The sequence below is a fragment of the Perca fluviatilis genome, chromosome 24 (genome assembly GCF_010015445.1).
Source record: "Perca fluviatilis chromosome 24, GENO_Pfluv_1.0, whole genome shotgun sequence".
Classification (NCBI taxonomy): domain Eukaryota; kingdom Metazoa; phylum Chordata; class Actinopteri; order Perciformes; family Percidae; genus Perca; species Perca fluviatilis.
This window is the reverse complement of record NC_053135.1, coordinates 4,286,402-4,307,894: the sequence shown is the minus strand read 5'-3', so window position 1 is coordinate 4,307,894 and position 21,493 is coordinate 4,286,402. Positions and strand designations below refer to the sequence as shown.

The 21,493-nt window shown below is 40.7% G+C and overlaps 1 protein-coding gene and 1 long non-coding RNA gene across 2 annotated transcripts in view; both read left to right on the top strand.

Annotated features, from left to right (window-relative positions):
• LOC120554467 (bone morphogenetic protein receptor type-2-like) overlaps nucleotides 1-21,493 on the top strand; it is a 55,787-nt gene that overhangs the window by 32,098 nt on the left and 2,196 nt on the right. Inside the window, 6 exon segments of the mRNA XM_039793374.1 lie at nucleotides 15,423-15,583; nucleotides 15,781-15,928; nucleotides 16,515-16,651; nucleotides 17,664-17,836; nucleotides 17,925-18,941; nucleotides 18,943-19,262. Of these exon segments, the coding sequence (XP_039649308.1) occupies nucleotides 15,423-15,583; nucleotides 15,781-15,928; nucleotides 16,515-16,651; nucleotides 17,664-17,836; nucleotides 17,925-18,941; nucleotides 18,943-19,262 (1,956 nt within the window).
• LOC120554500 lies at nucleotides 4,804-11,427 on the top strand. The gene is made up of 3 exons (XR_005638480.1): nucleotides 4,804-4,879; nucleotides 8,185-8,292; nucleotides 11,393-11,427. It is a non-coding gene; the product is annotated as an uncharacterized LOC120554500 (long non-coding RNA).

Below are 21,493 nucleotides of genomic sequence, written 5' to 3'. Positions count from 1 at the left end.
TACGCGCTTCTTTAACCAGGTGTTCAGGGTGTGCCCGGATATTACAGAACTGGCGGGGTCTTCATGTTGGAGGGGTAAATTTCACAAAAACAGAAAAAGTCAAATCCATAATTTAAAGTGGTTTTCAGCTCATCCAGGTCAGAGGATGCCTTGAATTACTCAGCAAGAGCAAAATTGTCTTAAAATGTAATCCCAAAAATCAGCAGTCATCCATTTTAGTAAAAAAACATGACCAGTCAGGGTCAGCAAAAAATTGCAATTTCCATATTCCCTGAATGCAGCGTAGTGCAGGTGCAGATTGCAGTCCTCCCTCCCCACACAATATGTCTCAACCTGACCTTTGAAAAGCTGTACCTCTGGAAGCAGAGAGGCCCAGAGGAACAGACAGTTTGGCATGAATTGAGTTATTTCCAAACAAAACCCTCAATGTTATATTTTATGCTATGATATGTTCAATAAAAGACTAATGTATTAAATATGTATTCATTATAATTATATTTATAGTTATTTAAGAGATGATTAAGATATTTTGGCTAATATAAGTAATCACAACAGGCCATAGTATGTTGTGATAAAAGGCACATAAACATATAGCAGGGCCAGATAATGTTAGCCTAGCACAGACTTTTGGCAATCAGACCATTTCTTTTTACATAAAGCTAATGAAAAAGGCACCGACAATAACAAAAACTAACTTAACAATCGGGGACAGAACTAGACAAGCAACTAACTACTGGCGCAAGTAGTGGTAGAAGAGCAACTCCTGTTTTCAAGCTAGATTGCAATTGCTGTGTTTATCAATGAAGAAGGCTTTTAAGAGAGCATAGACAACAACCTTCAATTCCTTTTAGTAAAGGGGCTGTCTGATGGCAAAAAATAAAAGCCGTTAAAAAATTCTAAATATATACGAGGTATATAGATACTTAACCAATCAACTCTGTGTTCATGGCAGTGTGTTGTGCAGATGAACAGCTTTTGTCCGGTTGCACCAGTTATCAGTTTGTGTAATGTTGTATCTCAAACTTGAGTGTTACTTGTTGTTCAAAGGAATTCTAATTATAGCTTTTTGTATGTGGTTGTTATTATATCCTGTTATGAACCAGAACAAATCAGTTTGCTTCTGATTTTGAGCAACCTTTTTATATTATGGTTTTAATAGTTTAGTTATGCCATCTCATTGCTGGACTACCATACCTGATATTCAAGCTCATTTTGAAGGTTTGGTGCAGTTCAGCTTTGACTGCTTGCCATCCATTCCTCCCTTTTTTCCCCACCATGGATACTTCTGATGTTGCTTCAGATCTCTGCATCTTATCCCTTTACATTTCATTTACATATAGATAATATAGTATAAGCTAACAATGATTAGATACATTTGTTCACTTCTTTGTAATTAACTTTAAAAAGCTGTAAGGCCTAAAAGAGAACTACATATGGAATACAATTCTGAAAACTTTTAAGCTCGTAGTAATAACAATACTCCAAACCATATAATTTCTTATGGTTCAGACTGCTTTAAAGCTGCTTACATAAGTGCCGGGCAGAAACGCTTGGCGCAGGCAATCAGTGAGAGTCATCCGAACTAGGCACTTCTCGCTTACCCTGGCATCATGCACACCTCTCAGAATTGCCAATGCTGCCGCTTTGCTCTCAGCACAATTACATTTTTCACTCAAATTCTAAATCAAACAGGACATCTTAGGCCCCTTTCGAGGTGTATTTTTGACATATTTATGGTATTTCATATTTTTTGAGTCATTTTCACGACAATTTTGAGTAACAAGTGTGAGAGGCAGTTTCTGTGTTGTTCTAATAATTGTCTCATTTGTGGTCAGAGTAAACACTGACTTTATCAAATTCTGAAGTTTCTAATATATTATAGAAGAGTTTAGACCAAAGATTGGCTAACGCAGACACAACTGTTTTGGTGAACATTGCAGTTTCGGCAGTCTAAACTGGCTCCATCTCCAGCTGGACACAAACCCGCTACTATGGTGTTGCTCTCCCAATTCAGCTGGTCAAGTCTCCAGAGGCTGGTTTTAAAACGTTAGAGACGTCTTCTGTTTCAACAGAAGTCAGCTGGTTGAGTGAGCTTACAAACTATAGAAATAAAATGATCCATAATGCATTTGTTTCTGTTACAAACTCTCAGCTGGTGGAAATGGCAGTTTTAGACAGTAAACGAAAAGCTCAAACAAAAGCCTGCAACCAGGGTTTGTGGTGGAGGCGAAGTTAGAGAGAGAATTGAAGAGAGGGAGCTGGGCGTTAGGAACAAAGTTGAGAATCAGAGAACTACAATATATGAAATATATATTTTGATGAATGTTATGAACATGTAAGATAAAATATGTATATTTATTATTAATTAATTTTGTATTGATGGGGAGAAAAATTTATTAATTTGGTATAAAACAACCCAACAATAATAATGAAAGAAATTAATTTCAAATAATGCTCAAATATTTGATCTGCTTATATGCTAAAAACTTTCAGTGTTTGTAGCGTTATGGTTTAAATTGTAGTCTTAAATTGAGCTAATGTTACCACATTTAAAAGAAAACACTGTTACACACAATCTGTCATGTTCAAGTCCCCTATCCCGACCTCACACTTCACCCCCACTCTGGCTTTCATGTGCCTTTACCACATGTGGCAAACATGAGGTGTGTCTCGCTAGCGTCCAGGCCCCTCCCCTTACATTAGGTGAGTTTGGCGTAGTGTGAACTCAAATATCAACTGAACGGATAAGAGCACGCTTGACATGCACAAGCATCTATACCAGGGGTGGGCCAAGTAACCAGTTCAGAATAAAGAGCCACAAATAAACATGTCCAGTAGCAAAAGCCACACAACACATGCAGGTCCACATTACAACAGCAAACCATGACTTCCCCATATCTAATGAAAGTCATAATACATAGCAGTTTTCATAGTTTTTTTTCTCTTACTTAGATGGACTCAGTGGGAAACCTGACAGTCTTTGTTACCCACAATCCTTTTAGGTGGGTCTGATTGTACTTGCGGTTGTGGCCTACTCTTTCACCCATTTGGTCACTAGAGGGGCTTTCAAACAATCTGACCTCAGCAGTGAAAGGGTTAATATTGAGGAAGGTGATCTGGGCTGCTTTTGTTTTCCTCAGGCTGCAGAATCTGTCCATAAAAAACTCTGCTGCGCTTATTTTATTTTAAAATAATTGTCGAGATGCATTCAAGTGCTTTTTTTAACCAATCTGAAATGTTTCAAAAGTTTAAAAAAAAAAAAAAATCCACCCAATAACACAGCCACACAGTAAGAGCCTCAAAGGAGGAAGGCACAGACCATAATGGCTCTAAAGCCACGGGTTTCGCCACCCCTGATCTATACTAGATATTTTGATGAATGTTATGAACATGTAAGATAAAAAATATTTATTATAATTATTATTAATTTTTCCTAATGAGGAAAAAATGTATCCATTTAGTATATGTACACTTGTCATTGGTTTAATTTTTGAGGAAAAAAACTAACTAATAATAAATTAAAAATTAAAAATAATTATTTTTATTTCAAGTTAAGCCAAAAAGCATTCGTCTGCTTATATGCTGAAAGGTTTCAGGGTTCGTTTTGGTTTCGTCGTTTTCTCAAATTGAGCTACTGGCCGTCGTTTTAAAAGAAAACACTGTTACACACGTATGTCATGTTCAAGTCCCCATCCCGACCATGTCCCATCCCACTCTGGCCATGTGGCCAGTGTGTATGCTGGAGTCCTCATGGTGTCCGGCCCCTCCCCTCAAGTAAGCTGTGAACTCTCAAGGTCAGATCTTCACTGCATGGACGAGTGCAGGCTGGAGTCATGTGGATCAGGGAGAGATGGGTGAGTCTAAAATTGATTTTACTTCCATTTAAACCGTTTACAATTTGTTTAAATAGATTTGTACTGTTTTCACATGTAAAGCAACTCTTATAGATACATTTGAAAAATAAAATGTTAGAAGGCTAACTTATATCTTGTCAGCCCAAATAAGTTAATGCTAGCTAGTTTACTGGCAGCTAACATTACAGTCTTATAAACCAACACCATCTTAGTTTACAGTAAATTGTGCCGTCGTCGGTGTCAGAAAATGGAAACCTTAGTTTAGACAGTAGCAGGTGTGGTTCTCAGGACCAGGTCAGCCATTTTGTAATTGTGCACATGCCGCGTGACCTTTTGCCATTTTTCCAACTTTTACCATACGTGTTGTGTGTGTGTGTGTGTTGGGGGCTTAAAACAAAAGTATAAATCAAGAGATGGCTGCAGTAATGTTAAATGCACTGATACTGAGCTGAATGAAGTGTACTGCAACATACTTGTGTCTTGCAGTCAGAATCAGATAGTGCTGTGTGTGGAGGTGGGGGGTGTTGAGTGAGAGGGAGTGGTGACTACAGAAGGAGGGGCTGGGAACTATTTTCTCCAGAGAGATAAATATGTTGTACTTAAAGATTTTCCCATAAAAACCATCCTATCATGTTTTCTGGACTAATATTTGACAGTTTTGTAGTGTTAATTGGTTTATGCGCTTTGTATTGTAATCCGCATATTTATTTATTACATATTGAGCATTAGTATGGCTTAAGAAAGATGTATAATGTTGAAAGCCCCTTTAGACTCAAAGTTTCACTATTTCACAGACACAATGGAAATAATAAATTTTGTAGCTATTAATTTATTGAAAATATGGACATACAGTGTTATACTACCTCTTGATGGTGCATGTGACACGCACTCGCCCTAATCTACTGTTAATAAACTGGAGAGAATGCAGCTAAAATGTGTGGACTAATATGATATATGATATGACTTGCAGGAAGAAGATTTGACAACCATTCATGGTCACCGTGACAGCCCTTTAAATTCTTCAGGTCAGTAAAGTGATGATTAGGACAACTCAGTAATATGAATTTGCACTTAATGATCTCTTTTGGTCATTTTGCTGGTACACATTAAATATCTGCTATAGAATGTTTGTTTGGAAATATTGTCATGGAAATCAGTGTTGGTTTGGTGCATGAGACCTAGAAAGTTGATGTGTTGCATGGCAAAGGCTCGATTTGCACCGAGTATTCCACCTGCAGTTTTTGTTGATAAATCCAACTCTTTTGAGTCTCATGCAGGGTTATCTCTGCCATTATAGAGCTTAGGGGCAGCCCAAAGCATATAAACATAAAAACAATTTGGACATCATCTGACTGCAAACATAGACTGTATAGAAGCCGATGAACAGGAGGGGGCTCCTGCTTGTTGTCTTCTGGACACGTGCTGTATGATGGACACAAACAGTGTTACAACCACACACACACACCATGCATTGCTGGTAACACGAGCCCCAGGTACCGCCCACACATTAGATAGTGTGTGGTGGAAAAAGAGAGGGACTGTGAGTATAAAGTTAATAATCATTTGCATAATAGATGTGAATGTAGAATTTTAGTCTGTGTACAGTATATCTGTTGGTAATTGCTACAACTCCTCAAGACCAAAGCCAAGTTCCCGTCTCCTGCTTGCTACCTGCTGGTTTAAAGTGAAACGGTTAGGCCAGCCCGCGCACAGAGCTAGCGACAACTTTAGCTAAGGTTCACTCACCAACCGTTGGCTGACCTTTTAAGGTGGACAAGCTATTCTCATTTTAGTGACAAGCCCTCCTCAAGTTTTGCTTCTAATGATCCTTCCCTAGCTGCAACCAACAACAACTCTGGCTAAGCTTTTTGCAAAAATAACTGTTTAATGACATCACCAATATGCAAAATTGAATGTGTGACGTCATTGCACCTAAGCGCTCTGAAATCTCATAGGGAAAACCCCTGTCATGCACTGTCACACATCAAACAATGCAATGTATGAAACATCCTCAACATTCTATGGCTGCCATCTTATAGTTTACCAAATGAGATTACCCTGATGCTCTATAACGTTTCAATTTGATCTATTTAAGTTCTGTTGTAAACATATAATTTATCTCCTGTCATATCTTTACTAATGACTATAACCCCATTAACACTCTCTGACAGTGCCTTGAAGAAATAGATACTTGGATATCACAGAACTTCCCTCCAGCTTAACAAAAATAAAACTGAGGTGGTAGTTTTCGGAAAGGAGGAAAGATGCAAACTTTCTACCTTGCTTGGAAAGGAAGGGCTTAATTAGCAAAGAAAGTGGTAAAAAAACAACCTTTGGTGTCCTTATAGATAATGATCTAAATTTTAGCAGTCACATTAAAACAGTCATAAAATCATTATACCTTCATCTTAAAAATATCAATAAACTAAAAGAATATATTTCAAAGGAGGATCTTGAAAAAATCATACATGCTTTCATTTCTAGTGGGATTGATTATTGCAATGTGCTGGACTCCCCTAAAAAGACTTTAAAACCACTCCAAATGGTACAGAATAGTGCAGCCAGGATCCTTACTAAAACAAAAGCAATAGATCATATTACGCCAGTCTTAAAGTCCTTACACTGGCTCCCAATTTAATACAGAATGGATTCTAAGGCACTTCTGTTGTTTTTTGTAACTAAAGGGGATGGGACCAAACTACCTGCATGACATATTCCAACAACATTCTCAACCAAGACACCTTAGATTAAAACATTAGCAACTACTACTGAAACCTACTGTCAGAACAAAACAGGGGGAAGCAGCTTTTAACCACTATTGTGCCGATCTTTGACCAGCTTCCAGAGGGAGACATAACAAAATCTGAACTTGGAAATTGAGATTTTCACTCATAGAAAACATTCTCACAACCTTGATCTGAATGTAATAACACTAATTCACAAATGTGTAGATTTATTTTTACCATAGATACAATGACAGTAGCAAAAATTTGTAATGCAACGTTTTACTGATTTTTATATATTATTATTATTTATATTAAACAATGATGGGTAAATGTTGCATTACAAGTTTGCAGCTATCATTGTATCTGTAAAAATCAATCTACACATTTGTGAAATTCTTTTGTGTGAATATTTTTCAATAGGTGGAACATTTTCTCTCACGTTTTGCACCATATTTACCTTCATAGTCATAAATTACTGGGCGAAGGCAGAAACATTAGCTATTTGTTTACAATGTTGTTTTCCCTGTGTATGTATTTTAAAAGGGGAAAATGTAAACAGACCAACAGCTACCTGTAATGACTGCCTATAACTGCACCCTCAATAATAATGTGATCATCAGCTACAAGTTTATGAGAAAAGTTCAGCAGCATCATAATTCAATTCAATTTTTATTTATAGTATCAAATCATAACAAGAGTTATCTCGAGACACTTTACAGATAGAGTAGATCTAGACCACACTCTATAATTTACAAAGCCCCAAAAATTCCCCCAAGAGCAAGCAGTTCGACAGTGGCGAGGGATAAACTCCCTCTTAGGAAGAAACCTCGGACAGCACCATAAGAAGAGCTGTAGCTAGTAACATTAGCATTATGTTTTATTATGCTTAGCAACTGTATTTATTCAGTCACAGCATTCTTGCCATAGGCCCTCATACATGTTATCGGTTCATTATGGCTGCTGCTTAAACTCAGCCGTAAGTCAACTAGCCTGCAACACAAATCAAACAGCCTACCTTTCTGTCATGCCAATGTAAACTTCCTACTTTTCAAGCAAACACACCTTAGCAATCTCTTCCTCTCTCTGCATCATGTTTTATTGAACAACATGGCATCATAACTGGCTTAAGTGGGCCATTGCAGGATGATCCAGTATTTAGCCTGAGTTGTAGGTTTCATATTTTTTCCAAGTAAGGTTTTGCTTTGTGTAAGTCATTGTATTGTAGATTTTGTTTTATAAAATCACAGTGTTGTACATAATCTCAAATAATAATAAGCCTACATGAATCCCACTATAATATGTCACATTTTCATCATTAGGTTAATCGAAAAAAAAATGCTTGTTAGGCTTTATCCATCATCATCATCATCAGTGTCAAAGATTACAGCTTTTAAAAAGGTCACCGGAAAGGTAGAGTAGAGTCAGTCAGTTTAGCAGGTTATACTAGGTACGTTAGATGTGGTGCATAGTAATACTAATATGGAATGTAGTGGGAGAGGAATTCTAAAATAAATTAGTTTTAACAGAACAATTATCAATAAGTAAATGGCATACATTTATTTTAACTAACAACAATAATTGTTTGCTTTGTATTTAATCCCCAGGAAATGGACCAGAGCTCTTCTGACTCTACAGTGATCCTTGAACTAAGTTCCGTCCCTGAAAAGGAGGACATAAGTGTTCCTGAACTCAAGAGAGCAGAAAGTGTATTTGTAAGTTCACATACAATCCAATGCACAACTTGGTCTGACAATAACAGTAGTGGGGGAAATTGTATGGTTTTTAACCTGTTAAGTCCGGACGGACCTGGGTACCGGGTTCCACAGCACTAAGTGGTCGCAGCTATTGTAAATTTGTGCTTGTTTAAAACTCTAGCTTAATCACAGCCAAAACATCTTAAACTCTAAACCAATACTTTTCTTAGCCATTTTCAGAAAATATACAAATTTGGCTCACTACCACTGATGGGATTTGGCCTACTCCTCCGGTACTTAAATTTGGTATTTAATGATATGGCATTTTTCTGTAATCAATAGTATTAAAGGAGAACTCCTGGCAATTTTTACAATAATCTTGCTATACCTACTGTATGTGAGTACCGTCGATAGCAAAAAAAATGAGCCGATTCGGTGCTAGCAGCACGGAGCTAATACAGCTAACACCCAGAGCTCTCACTCAGCTAAACGGGCAGTTTTGGGGCATAAGATAAAGAGGGCCTTTGTGCCTCTTAACAGACACAAAATGCAATTAAAACATCTGTACAACATGAACAGGGCCCTTACATGACAACAAGATGCATTTAGCAACTTAGCCATTGTTTAAATTCACCTACCCTGTTAGCTGCTAGCTGCCGTCTGGGATGAGTGAGTGTGTTCAGCCAGGCTTTGGTAATAATCATCACGCAGCAGTTCTGTGTGTATTTGTAGCATATATATCCATTTTTGTGTGCGTTGGTGAGTTGGAGTCTTGCCAGCGTTGATTGTTGTGGTTTCCTTAGCCGGGCTAGCGGGCCCGGCCGGGCGTCCCTGCTTCTGCTTCCTGCCCGCCCTGGCTTACCGCGGACGAACAATCCAACGCCACGCGCTGGTCTGGTGGATGTCCTCCAGAAGACCATTTAAGCCTTCCCTGCAAAATATTTTATTTCCCACCTCAAAAATGTAGTAGTAGTACTTGTAAATGTACTGTAGTGATTATGACCATATTAGTGACTATGTAACTACATGGAAACGGACCAAATTATGTTTGCCTTGTACAGTAAAATAGTGTTACAGACGCTGGAAGTCCCGTTTGAATTAAGTTGTAGCAGGAAAAGGTAAACAGTGTGCAGGTTGGAGGAGCGCGTGTGTGAAGAGTGAAGAGCGGAGCGTTCACAAAGGAAGAAGCTTGGAGTAATGTAACTATGGAGCTAGAGCTAGCCTTCAGTAACGCTTATTACTGTACAAGAAACAGGCATCATTTGGCCCGTTTCCATGTAGTAACATAGTCACTAATATGGTCATAACCACTACAGTGCTCAATTACCTATTTTTGAGGGGGAAATAAAATATAAATTTTATCAACAAAGGCTTGAATGGTTCTTTCTTCTGGAAGACCTCCACCAGACCAGCTGGCGCACTGGATTGTTGTCGGCCACGTAAAGCCAGGAGGGCAGGCAGGAAGGAGAAGACGCCGTCGGGCCTTCTAGCCCGCTAAGGAAACCACAACAATCAGCACAGACAAGACTGCTACTCACCAACGCTAGATGGATCACACACAAAATGGATATAAATGCTACAAATACACAGGAAACTGCTTTGTGATGATTATTACAGAAGCCGGGCTGAACACAAATGCATCTAGTTGTCATGTAAGGGCCCTGTTCATGTTGTACAGACATTTTAATTGCATTTTGTGTCTGTTAAGAGGCACAAAGGCACTCTTTATCTTATGCCACCAAAACTGCTGTTTTAGCTGAGTGGGAGCTCTGGGCATTAGCTGCAGCAGCTCCGGTAGCAGTACCGATTTGACTCATTTTTATTATTTTTCGTCAGTACTCACATAGGTATAGCAATCAAGATTAACGAAAAATTGGTTTTGGACAATGATTTACAAAGACAAAGGTAATTGTGAATTTGCATGTGAGCTTAACTAAAAGGGATCTGGTCAGCTATGTACAAATGTCTCATGTTATTTAAGTAGTCCTATGTGATATAAAGCTGATTTTGTAGTAAGTAAATGAAACCGGTACTTACTTGCAGCCAGATCAAGGCTAAAAAAGGAGTGCAATACCAACCAGGTGGTTGGTAGAGCATTGCTTGGTTTTGCTAAGTAGTTGTTAGGGACTTATGGGGCTGAAAAATTAATCAAAAATATTATCAAAAATCACAATATGGCCAAGTGCAATATGTAGATTGAAGAAACAGAGATGCCCTGGCCTACAAATCATGTTTTTCAGATATAGGAAAAAAGACCCCAACAAAATATTACATCATCATGAATTTTTACTTTTTAAGTAAAATGTATATTGTGACAAAAAGAAAAGCTTTTATTTTTTTCTCTCCATATAGAGACGGAGCGGTATTTAAGTCCCCCCCACCAGGGGGACAACAGAAACATGAGTAATCAGCAGGAAGAATGGGAAACACGGAATCCTGACACTAAACTAAAGTTATGTCCAACATTACCTGTGTTAGCTTACCTTACAGACTGTAGATAGTCTAAAACTGACATTTGGATATTTGACTTGTTAATAAAATGCTTGCTGCAAACGTAACATTGGGCATATTGTTAGCTTAGTGTCAGAATCCCACAGTCTAACCATTCTCTCTGCTGATTCCTCACGTCTATATCCACTTTAGTCATCATAAAAGCTCAGTTTTTGTCGTTCCACAACTTATGAAAACTTAGGTTCTGGGTTCTATACATTGTTGGTAGTAAATATCACCACACGGCAGCTTTTAGGAATGTTTCGGTTTGCCAGCAGACAAAATTGAAGATGAGGCACCTTCATCCAATACAAGTCGATGGAGAGCAGAAAGATGTTTTCCTCTCTGGTGGGAGTATGTACGCGATGTGCTGTGTCTCTATTGTGCAGCCCTAGGTGGTTATGAGGTAACATCTAGCAACCATCTAGTTGCCATCTAGTCCCCTTTGTAACAACCACACTTTTTACAGTTTTTTTCAGTCTAAATGACTTATTATTATTATTATTATTATTAGCACGACAATAGAAACCACCTAGTTACTACTGTCCAGACACCCATCATTTTAGATTTTTAATCTTTAAACTCTGCAAGCAATTTTATATTGATTGGCCTTACTTCTTTGTCTAAGGTTCATCAACAATGGCGAGAAAGAAGTGGAGCACCCGAGGAGGTCCAGGCTGTGGAGAGCAATCTCATGGACAACATCAACTCTGGCAGGGTTCCTGGTAAAGCCCAGTGTGAAGCATCTATCCAAGGGAATCCTCAGAGGTGCTTAGGGGAAGGAGCTGGCAGGCAGTTAAGTTCTATGTGAAGAACCGCATTGATACTTTAAAGCCGTCTAGAAAATAACCAATGGAAATCTAAATTGTAATCACTGAACATAATTCTTTTTGCCATCTAAGTACTTCTACAATCCCACAACTAGGTACAGCGCTTACTTGAATTCAGCTCATATCTGAGCATGCAACGACATTTTATTAAGATTGTTAAAGCTCTTTTTGTTTTCAAATTTAATATGTCAACATGCTCTGACTATTATTTCATTGAGTGATGTCATTTACATTTTTATCCTAAAGAACATTGTGGTAGTCGGTCATGGGTGGTTGGAGAAATGGAGGTAGAGAGAGACACAGGTTGTAGAGAGAGTGAAAGGTTTGTATAGAGAGACAGGTTTGCAGGAGAGAGAGACAGGTATGTAGGAAATGAGAGAGACAGGTATGTAGGTAGAGAGAGACAGGTATGTAGAGAGAGACAGGTATGTAGAAAGGAGAGAGACAGGTATGTAGATTAGAGAGTGAGACAGGTATGTATATAGAGAGAGAGACTATGTAAGGAGAGATAGATGGGGGAGTAGAAAGAGAAAGTGTTTCTGAAAAATTTTTAAAATAAGAAACAGAGGTAAAGAGAGAGAAAACACCACCCCAAAAAAAAAAAGGTTTACGGTAGAGAGAAGAATTTTAAAAATCGAGGTCCGCAGAGACAGACAGGTTTGTAGGAAGTAAGACAATAAGGTGAAGGGAAGGAAAAGGATATAGTCATAGCAAAGAGCCAGGACAAATTAATTTGTATATGGATGAGTTGTGATAATAAAGTTAATCTGCAATGTAAACACCATTGCTTCTGTGGCATTTCCTGAATGAACCAGAATATATAAAGTACTACAAGTCAAAGGTTGGTTGGAACAATACCGACAGGAAACGAAGAAAAATTAACAAAACAAGTACAAGGTGCAGGCAACTGCTGTCACTCACTGTCCCTCAGTTTATGGAAGCAACACAGACTGCTGCCTGCTCACAGCTCTTAGTGTCCTCTCCCAGTAGGACTGGTAATATAATTTAATCTGAGAGCTATAGAAAACATTTTGGTTCTTATATATATTCATTGGAAATATAGTTTCCAAATGTTTATATATTTGACATGTTAAGTGAGGAAGTTTGGCTCTGTTTTAGGCTCACTAAGGGTGCAATCAGTGGACAGCCTTTGCTCTACAGGGAGCCAGGTTTTCCTTTGTCACCTGTTTTCAATGGCAAGGCTGTGCGCACTCAGTCTGTACTGTGCCGATCCGTAACCATGCTCAAATAATCTGCTATGGTGTCCTGTTGATTTAGAGCAACAAAACATGTAGTTTTTAAACAAAACTACATCATCTATTGGAAAATAGATGATGTAGTTTTGTTTAAGCTGTGGTGTAATCTAGTTGAGTTGTTTGTTATGTTGCTGATGCTTTGGTGGAACAGGTTTGTGAACTCAGTTGGGTAAACGGGTGTCCATTTTTGTTCATCTCTTGGCACTTGATAATATGAGAGGGGGTCACTATGTTTAGATGTGTCCAAAATTTAATTGCTTATTTTTGGTTTTAAGTTCTGATAAACTGGCCTAATTCTGCCTCTTTGCATTATATTTAGTTTTCCTCTTGACATGTAGGAGAAGCTTACAGAACTCTGCATGCAAGGTGTCAATAGTGTGTTATCTTATTGATTCAATTCTTGTTTTGTAAGTGGACCGGACCCCCACCTCGCTGGTATGGAGTGCACTTGGTTCAAACACACAACTCAAATGAGTTTTAGCCAAATTCTAATTGGCATTTTGTTTTTACATTTTTGTACAGCATACAAAGTCCTGCGTTCATTAAAAAGTCATTAAAATGCCCTTTACATTACTTTCAGTAGCTTTGTAGAACAATCTTGTGTCAAATATACACTAAAGCTTTTTGAAAGTAAATAAAAAAGCATGTATATTCTTTTATATGTTTATCAATGAGGGTATATAGGGTATAAATATGATCAGCGGTTTTATTGTGATGTCAGTAGTCTGGTGTTTGAGTGGAGGATAGGGCATAACAGGTCTGTTTTGGCGGAGCAGAGCTACTCTTTAAAACCAGCTTGTCCACCCTCGCAAGAATCGGAAAACAGTTAATTAAAAAAACCATTAAATGGCCAAAACAAACTTAAGACAGGCAAGAGGAGCATCAAAACATAAAAAAAAAAACCATGGAAGCGCCACCTGGTGGCTACTTTAATTATTTCACCTGTACTATACAACAACGAAGTGATAAAAGTAAATATGTGGTCTTTATAGCTGAAAAAAAAATTATATAATAGAAGGAGGAGTATTTCAATGGAATGGGGGTATAAATATTGTAAATATTAAAAAGAATTTGCCATGTGTCCCCATAGAGTTGGTGAATGTCAGGTTTGACCTTTATTTGTGAAATCCTAACATTTTAAGTGATTTTCAGGATCCCAGAATCAAAAAAGAATTTTTGGAGTTGAAACCATGTCTCTAGCTCATTTAGGAGTTAGTTTAGAAAGGGTCCCCATGTACATTAGCTATGTCATGAGTCCCCACCGGATAACAAAATATTTTTTTTTTTGTTTTTTTTTTTTTTTTTTTTTTTTTTTTTTTTTTTTTTGTGTTTTTGTGTGTGTGTTGTGTGTGTGTGTGTGTGTGTGTGTGTGTGTGTGTGTGTGTGTGTGTGTGTGTGTGTGTGTGTGTGTGTGTGTGTGTGTGTGTGTGTGTGTGTGTGTGTGTGTGTGTGTGTGTGTGTGTATCTCAAGCTTGTCTAACTGCCTGGCACTTGAGCCTTCTTACAACATGCACACTGCAGCTCCACGTGGGTCTGTTTAGCTTGGAGCACTTTGCATCCCTGCATTTTGACAAACACACACGTACACACTGCGTGCACGCCCAGCCAAGGGTATTTATAGACTGGCCTCAAGCTATCCTCAGACAGTGTAAAAAAAATGGAGAGAGGGACAAAGTAGGGGGAAGGAAGGCGGACGCAAGATAGGGATTCAGATGACATGTGAATATCCCTGTGGCTCAATGAAATCATTCTTAGGAAGGCAAAAGTGACAACTAAACTAAGCCTTGACTCTTTTTTTCCATGTCACCAAAGTGTCAGTGGTTGCACTTGGCCTTCCTCTTTTCTCTTCATCAGCACAGATAAACATCAAACAGGCTTAGAAGTGAGGGGGGAAGAAAGTGCACTTGCAGTAGTGTCTGAAGTAAATGAATAGAAGTTATTCTGTTTGTGCAAGCATGTGAGAAATACAAGCGGGAGTGTCCATCTCCCTTCGTTCTTTCCCTCTGCGAAAACCAAAGTGATCGGCAGAGCGGAGAAGTGACAGAAGAGAGAGAAAGAGGGCTGGTGTTTGTGTGTAGTTGCTAACAGCAGAATCTCTCAGGCTTTGGTACAGTCGTCATCCTCCCCCACTCCTGCACATCAATAGAAGGCAGCAGATAACTGTTGTGGCTGCCACAACTTCCAGCCGCAGTGTGCCTCACTGCACCCTCTGCTGGACGGTAAAATACTGCAGGCAGAGGCTACTCTGTGATATGGTCTTAATCCCATTGTTGTAGATTAGATTAGAGGGTTTAGCTGTCTGTTGACAGTGCATCTCGCTTTGGTGAACAATGAGTAATGAGGGGAATAGAAAGCTATGTGAAGGGATTTTCTGGATGTTATCATTCATTTGCAAATACGACAAAAACTGCCCGAGTACATTGTATCTGTGAAGCAAAAAATATGGGAGTGCTGTACAGGTTTACATGTTTAATGAAAGATAAATTAGCTCAGTCCTTTTTGTTTTTGTGTCTTCTCCTCATCCTCTATTTTGCCATTAATTTTTTCCACTTCTCCTTTCTCATCCATCAAGACTTGTACAAGCCAGCGGTTTCCCACAGGGACCTGAACAGCAGAAATGTTCTCGTCAAGGCTGACGGCTCGTGTGTCATCATCGATTTCGGCCTGTCCATGAAGCTGACAGGAAACAGGCAGGCGCGTCACGGAGAGGAGGAAAACGCTGCTATAAGTGAGGTGAGTGTTCAGGAGCTCTGAATTTAGCGCCATAGAAGATAATTGCAGGAAAAACATTAGCACATCATTTCTCACCTTGTCTTACTTGTTTTGTTTTTTGTTTTCATCACACACCTCATTTTTCATCACCAACATTTCCTCATGACTCAACCTGCTAAATCCCCCCCCCCTCCTTTTATTCCTGCTCCATCTACCAGGTGGGGACGATCCGCTACATGGCTCCAGAGGTCCTGGAGGGGGCGGTGAACCTGAGGGACTGTGAGTCGGCGCTGAAGCAGGTGGATATGTACGCCCTGGGTCTCATCTACTGGGAGACCTTCATGAGATGTACTGACCTTTTCCCTGGTGAGACAGACAAAAGGACTGTGCAAAGTCTGTTTAGAGTTGTATGGATCAGATGAGTTTATGTCACCTAACACATGAATGCGTGTAGTCATTTTTATTTTTTTTTACTGCCATTATTGCAAACCTCCACAAGAATGAGCTCCTCCCACGCTACATGCAGCAGAAAGCCATTAAATACACATTTATCATAGTGGGAAGCAGACCCTGACATTTCGTCATAAATTGCGAAGATGCTGGGTTTAATGAATATCTAACGGCAAAAACACACCGGCCTTAAGCGTAGATTCATGCCCGATTGCGTGCCTGGCTGTTCATAGCTGACATTGATTTCTCCACGGCAGTTACAAAGCAATCCTTCTCATCACCATAAACCTGCATGTTTTATTTTGTATGTGATTACACGTTCGCTTGCGGCTCGTGGAAGAAATGGAGGAGATGCTGCTCCGCTCCTGATTGCAGCTGGTGTGGCAAGACCGAGTGGAGAACATGGCTGCCGAAATGAAAATCGCTCCGCTTCACAGCACTTCCGCGTCCTGTGTGTTTTTGGCATAAGACTCATCCTTCCCCTTCCTTGTCCTACCTCTAGGAGAGTCTGTGCCAGAGTACCAGATGGCCTTTCAGGCGGAGGCAGGGAACCACCCGACGTTTGAGGACATGCAGGTCCTGGTATCCAGAGAGAAGCAACGGCCCAAATTCCCCGAGGCCTGGAAAGAGAACAGTTTGGTACGTTGGACTTGAATAATAATACGCTGTCAGCAGTTTTTTATTTTTTTCCTTTCTGAGAATTATCTTTTTTTTTTTTTTGATGATTGTTTTGGGAGTATTTTGCCTTTATTAGATGGTGATAGTACAGACAGGAAACACAGGGAGCAAAAGAGAGGTACAACTTGCAATCAAGGTCACTGGCCAGATTCAAATTCTGGCATGTTCAGAAAAATGATTTCACATATAGATATTCTAGTAAACCTAATCCCCTCTGGAGATTGATAAAGGTATCTGTCTATCTTCTGTATATAGAGCTAATTTCCAACAAGAATCCCAGAATAAAGCTGGGAAATAGTGTTTAATATCCTCCAAAGTTAGTCTTTTTAGTTTGAAATTCCCCATCTGTGTTTCCTGGAAGTGTGATTACTTGCAGAACTGCTGAAGAGGAAATTGGCACAAAAATGACTAACTTTAGAAAATGCCCTCTTAATTTAACTACCACACTGCTAAAGACTTGTACTAGTTTGGGCTGAATTTAGGAATACATGTTTTACACAGAATGACTGCTGTGAGTTCCCCGATCACTTTCATTGAAATTACCCTATAAAGGGATCTTTTTGCAACCGGTATGGAAAGGAGGAACAATTACAGCGACCAATAACTGTATTCATAGACCTGAAAAAATGTGAACCTGTCGTTTAAAGATTGCCCTGAGCTTAAAAGCCCCTGGTATTATGGGCACGCCTGTGGCATAGGGCTTAAGACCCCATCTATTAACAACAACATCCCCGGTTCTAGTCCTGCTGGGGACCTTTGTTGCATCATTCTTTCCCTCGTCTGTCTTAAAACAATACTGACATGCACATAGTGACAATAAAAGAGGTATTTGTTGCTGTAATTCTGCCTCTTGTTTATACTGGCTGTGAAGAGATCCCTTGCTCAAGTGATCCCTTCTTCCAGGAAATGTTTCTATAGCAATCAGTGTTTATTTTGCTCATATTGTTAAATATTAAAACCGTGTCTCCTCCAGGCGGTTCGCTCTTTGAAAGAGACGATGGAGGACTGTTGGGACCAGGACGCAGAGGCCCGACTCACAGCGCAGTGTGCCGAGGAACGACTGGCAGAACTGCTCCTCATATGGGACCGCTCCAAGTCTGTCAGCCCTACACTCAACCCCATGTCCACCACGCTGCACAATGAGAGGTCGGCATGAACACAGAACTACCTATATCATTGTTGTCCCTGTTTCAAACGTTTTCTTTAACGTTTGCCTCTTTATGTTCTCTGCCAGAAATCGTATGACGCCAAAGTCTGGCCCATACACAGACCACCCCTCTACTTACATTGAAGAGCATGAGGGCGTTGCCAAGAACACGCAGGCTGACACCACTGGCTCTGTGAGTGGTCGAGCTGGGGCTGGGACCGGAGAGAGAAACCGGAATTCCATCAACCAGGAGCGCCAGCAGCAAGCCAACGCTCGCCTGCCCAGCCCAGAGGGCAGCAGCACCAGCATGGGCCTGAGAGGCAGCCCCTCCGCCTCCACTACAACCACCACTATCATTTCGGACTCTGAGGGACCTGCAGGGACCGCCACTGTCCCCGTCTGCCTTCACCTGACCCAGGAAGACCTGGAAACCACCAAGCTTGACCCGAAAGAGGTGGACAAGAACCTGAAGGAGAGCTCGGATGAGAACCTGATGGAGCACTCGCAGAAGCAGTTCTGCTCTCCAGATCCACTGAGCCCTGGCAGCTCCAGCCTCCTTTACCCCCTCATAAAGATGGCCAGTGAGGCCGCAGGCACGTCAGACCCTGCCGCCCCCCTGCCCAGCACCATCTTCCCCCTGCCCAAGCAGCAGAATTTGCCCAAGAGGCCGTCCAGTCTACCCCTGCGCACCAAGCCCGCCAAGAAGGAATCCTCATCGTCTTCACTCAGGTTCAAGTTTGGACGCTCGGGGAAGTCCAACCTGCGGCAGGTGGAGGGAACAAAGATGAACATTGGTGCAGTAACGGGCACAAACACCGCTGTAGAGGCTCATCGGGGCACAGGCACAAACAACACACCCGGTCTACGAGAAACGCACGCCAATGGTAGCATTAATGGCGCTGTTAACGGTCACGCCAGCGCCGGGATCTCGTCCCTTGCCACAGGTGGAGCCACCGGTTTTGGAGGATCCAGCATAACTCAGAACGGATCCGGAGCCCTGAGATCAGACGACGGCCGCCTGAGCCTCGGCGTCATCACAGCCAGCCCTGACGAACACGAGCCGCTCCTGAGCCGCGAGCGAGAGCATCCCGACGCGAGAGACGCCCGCGAGTGTCGCAGCTCTCCGCTCAGCCCGACCCAACACGAACAACAACAACAGCAACACCGGCCACGGCCAGGGGGACGGGGAGAGCGGAGGAGAGAGTGATGGAGGAGAGGAGGAGGGGAGCGGGGAGGGAGGAAGCAGGGAAACCACTGGGCCCCCAGGAGAAAGCTCGGGGTCGGGATCCGGTACCGCTGTGCCCCAGGGGGAAGCTCCGGTCACCATGAGAGGGGAGGCCCTGCTCAGGCAGCCCAGAGCCCGCAGGCCTGAGAGACCCAACTCCCTGGACCTGTCCTTCACAACGCAGGATCTGGCCTCACTAGGTGATCTTCTACACCAACACCTCACACCAGATTGTCATGGCCAGTGCAATTGTGCGGCTCATTGATGTTTCTAACCGTTGGTCAACAACAACGGAGCTCTGTGGCTCTGAGATTTAAGATGTATCGGGCTTTGATAGACACACAATACGTCTTACTAGATACACTCGTTGTTGGTTTGAATGTGCACATGGGATTTGTTGACAAAAACAAAAATATAGTTATTCTTTAAAGTAATTCTATAACATGCAAATCCTTACATTGGAGAAACCATACAAACGTTTGGCATTTTTATTGTATAAATTACTTTAAATGATTTGGTCAATTACTAAAATAGTTGATTATTTTGTTTTTGACTGACTAACCCAATTGACTAATACTTTCAACACTATAGCTGAATTACATTATTCAGATTATTTTTTGGGCATTTTCGGCCTTTATTTTTGAGAGGACAGATGAAGACATGAAAGGGGAGAGAGAGGGGGAATGACATGCAGCAAAGGTCCGCAGGTCGGAGTCGAACCCGGGCCCGCTGCTCTACCAACTGAGTTATCTGGGCGCCCAATTACATTATTATTAACTATTGTGTAGATCAAGTATGATGAACTATGTAGGCTCAAAAGGAACACTACACCAATTTTAAAGATCAGTTTGTTCGTCATGCGGACAACTACTCAGCCTGTGAAAATAAACCCTGATGTCCTAGTGTCAGAGTGATGTCCTCAGGTGGTCTAGTCAGTGGATATTCTGGCCAAGACTTCCTCTTCTGTGGGCAGTGTCCAATTAGCAACTTGAGACGTAAGAATGGAGTTGGAGTTGAAAGACAACTAATCTCTATAAACCGATATCTGCATATGAATGCAGAGACATTTTTGAAAAGATAATAAAAAAACGGAATCCTCGTCAGACAATAGCCGATTGATTCCGAGATTGCATTTCTGCCAAAGTGTTCTGTTTACCTGCATACAACCAAAGCCCGCTGGAATGTGATTGGTCAATACAACTCGGACTACAAACGGAAACCAAAACGCCTCTGATACCAAAATCTTGTCCCATTGCCTACATATTCTGCATTCTTATGCATATATCAGATTATTATGACTTCCTGGGGCAAGGAGTTGAAAAGAAATGAACATTTACCAGGCAGGAAGGGTCTATTGAGTTAGTTGCATTATGGGAAAAGGAGGATCAAGTGTTTTTAGAGCTGAAATAGGGGCTAGGTCAGCTAAGTCAGGAAATGTGCTGCTTTGATTTGATTTATATATATTTTTTGTGTAATGTTACTTTTTAACAATATTTATTTGTTTATTTAACAGGGACAATGGACAGTCACTGACTGTCCCAGAATTAGCTCAGTAGCTACATTTCATCAGCGGTCCCTGGGCAGCAAATCCACAAAGGAGTTATGGCATCAAATAATGGCTACAGAGAATAAACATTATAGGCTACGGAGCTTTGTTCCAGTCTGTGTCCATTGCCTTCACATTGTCAAATAGGACTCTATCCATCTCGTAGAATTTTCAGAAAAATTTAAAACGTTAAAGCTTCGACAGGATGACATTAATGATTTGCAGCGTCAAATGCCCTGCGGAAATCTAAGAATCCTGCTCCTACAGCACCACCCCCATGAAGCTTTGACTTCATTTGTTCTATGAGATACCAATTGGCAGTCTCAGTCGAATCAATGTTTTTAATACCAAATTGCATTGGGTGAAGTGAGACATGTCCTGTATTTTCTTTTTAAATCCACTTTTACTATGATTATTTCTATGATTATGATAATATCTCCCCAACTTTATTGAAGGGTAATACTGAAATGCTGGAGTGCTCTTTTAATAAATAGTAGTCTTGCATTGCCAGACCTATCACCACAGTGCTGTGGAGAAAGGTCTTGCCCCTCCACACATACATTCTTGGATAGGAGAAAAAAAACGCTGGGTTGTTTGCATTTCTTTAAACCAATCACAATCGTCTTGGGCGGCGCTAAGCTCCTTACGCAACTCTGCAAAATAGTCTCAGGAAGTTTTGTTTTGGTGGAACAATTCCACCCCGCAAAAGAAAACGCCACCTACAATATTAAATGAAGTTAACTGTTGATACAATACAGTAACGTGAGCTATTTAAATCAGCTGATGCATGGTTAAACCTCATTAGCTCTTACCAGTGTATCGCCGTAATCAATCCCACCAATCGGTCCCAAAATGTCCCAGTGAGATGGTAAATGCCATAAAACT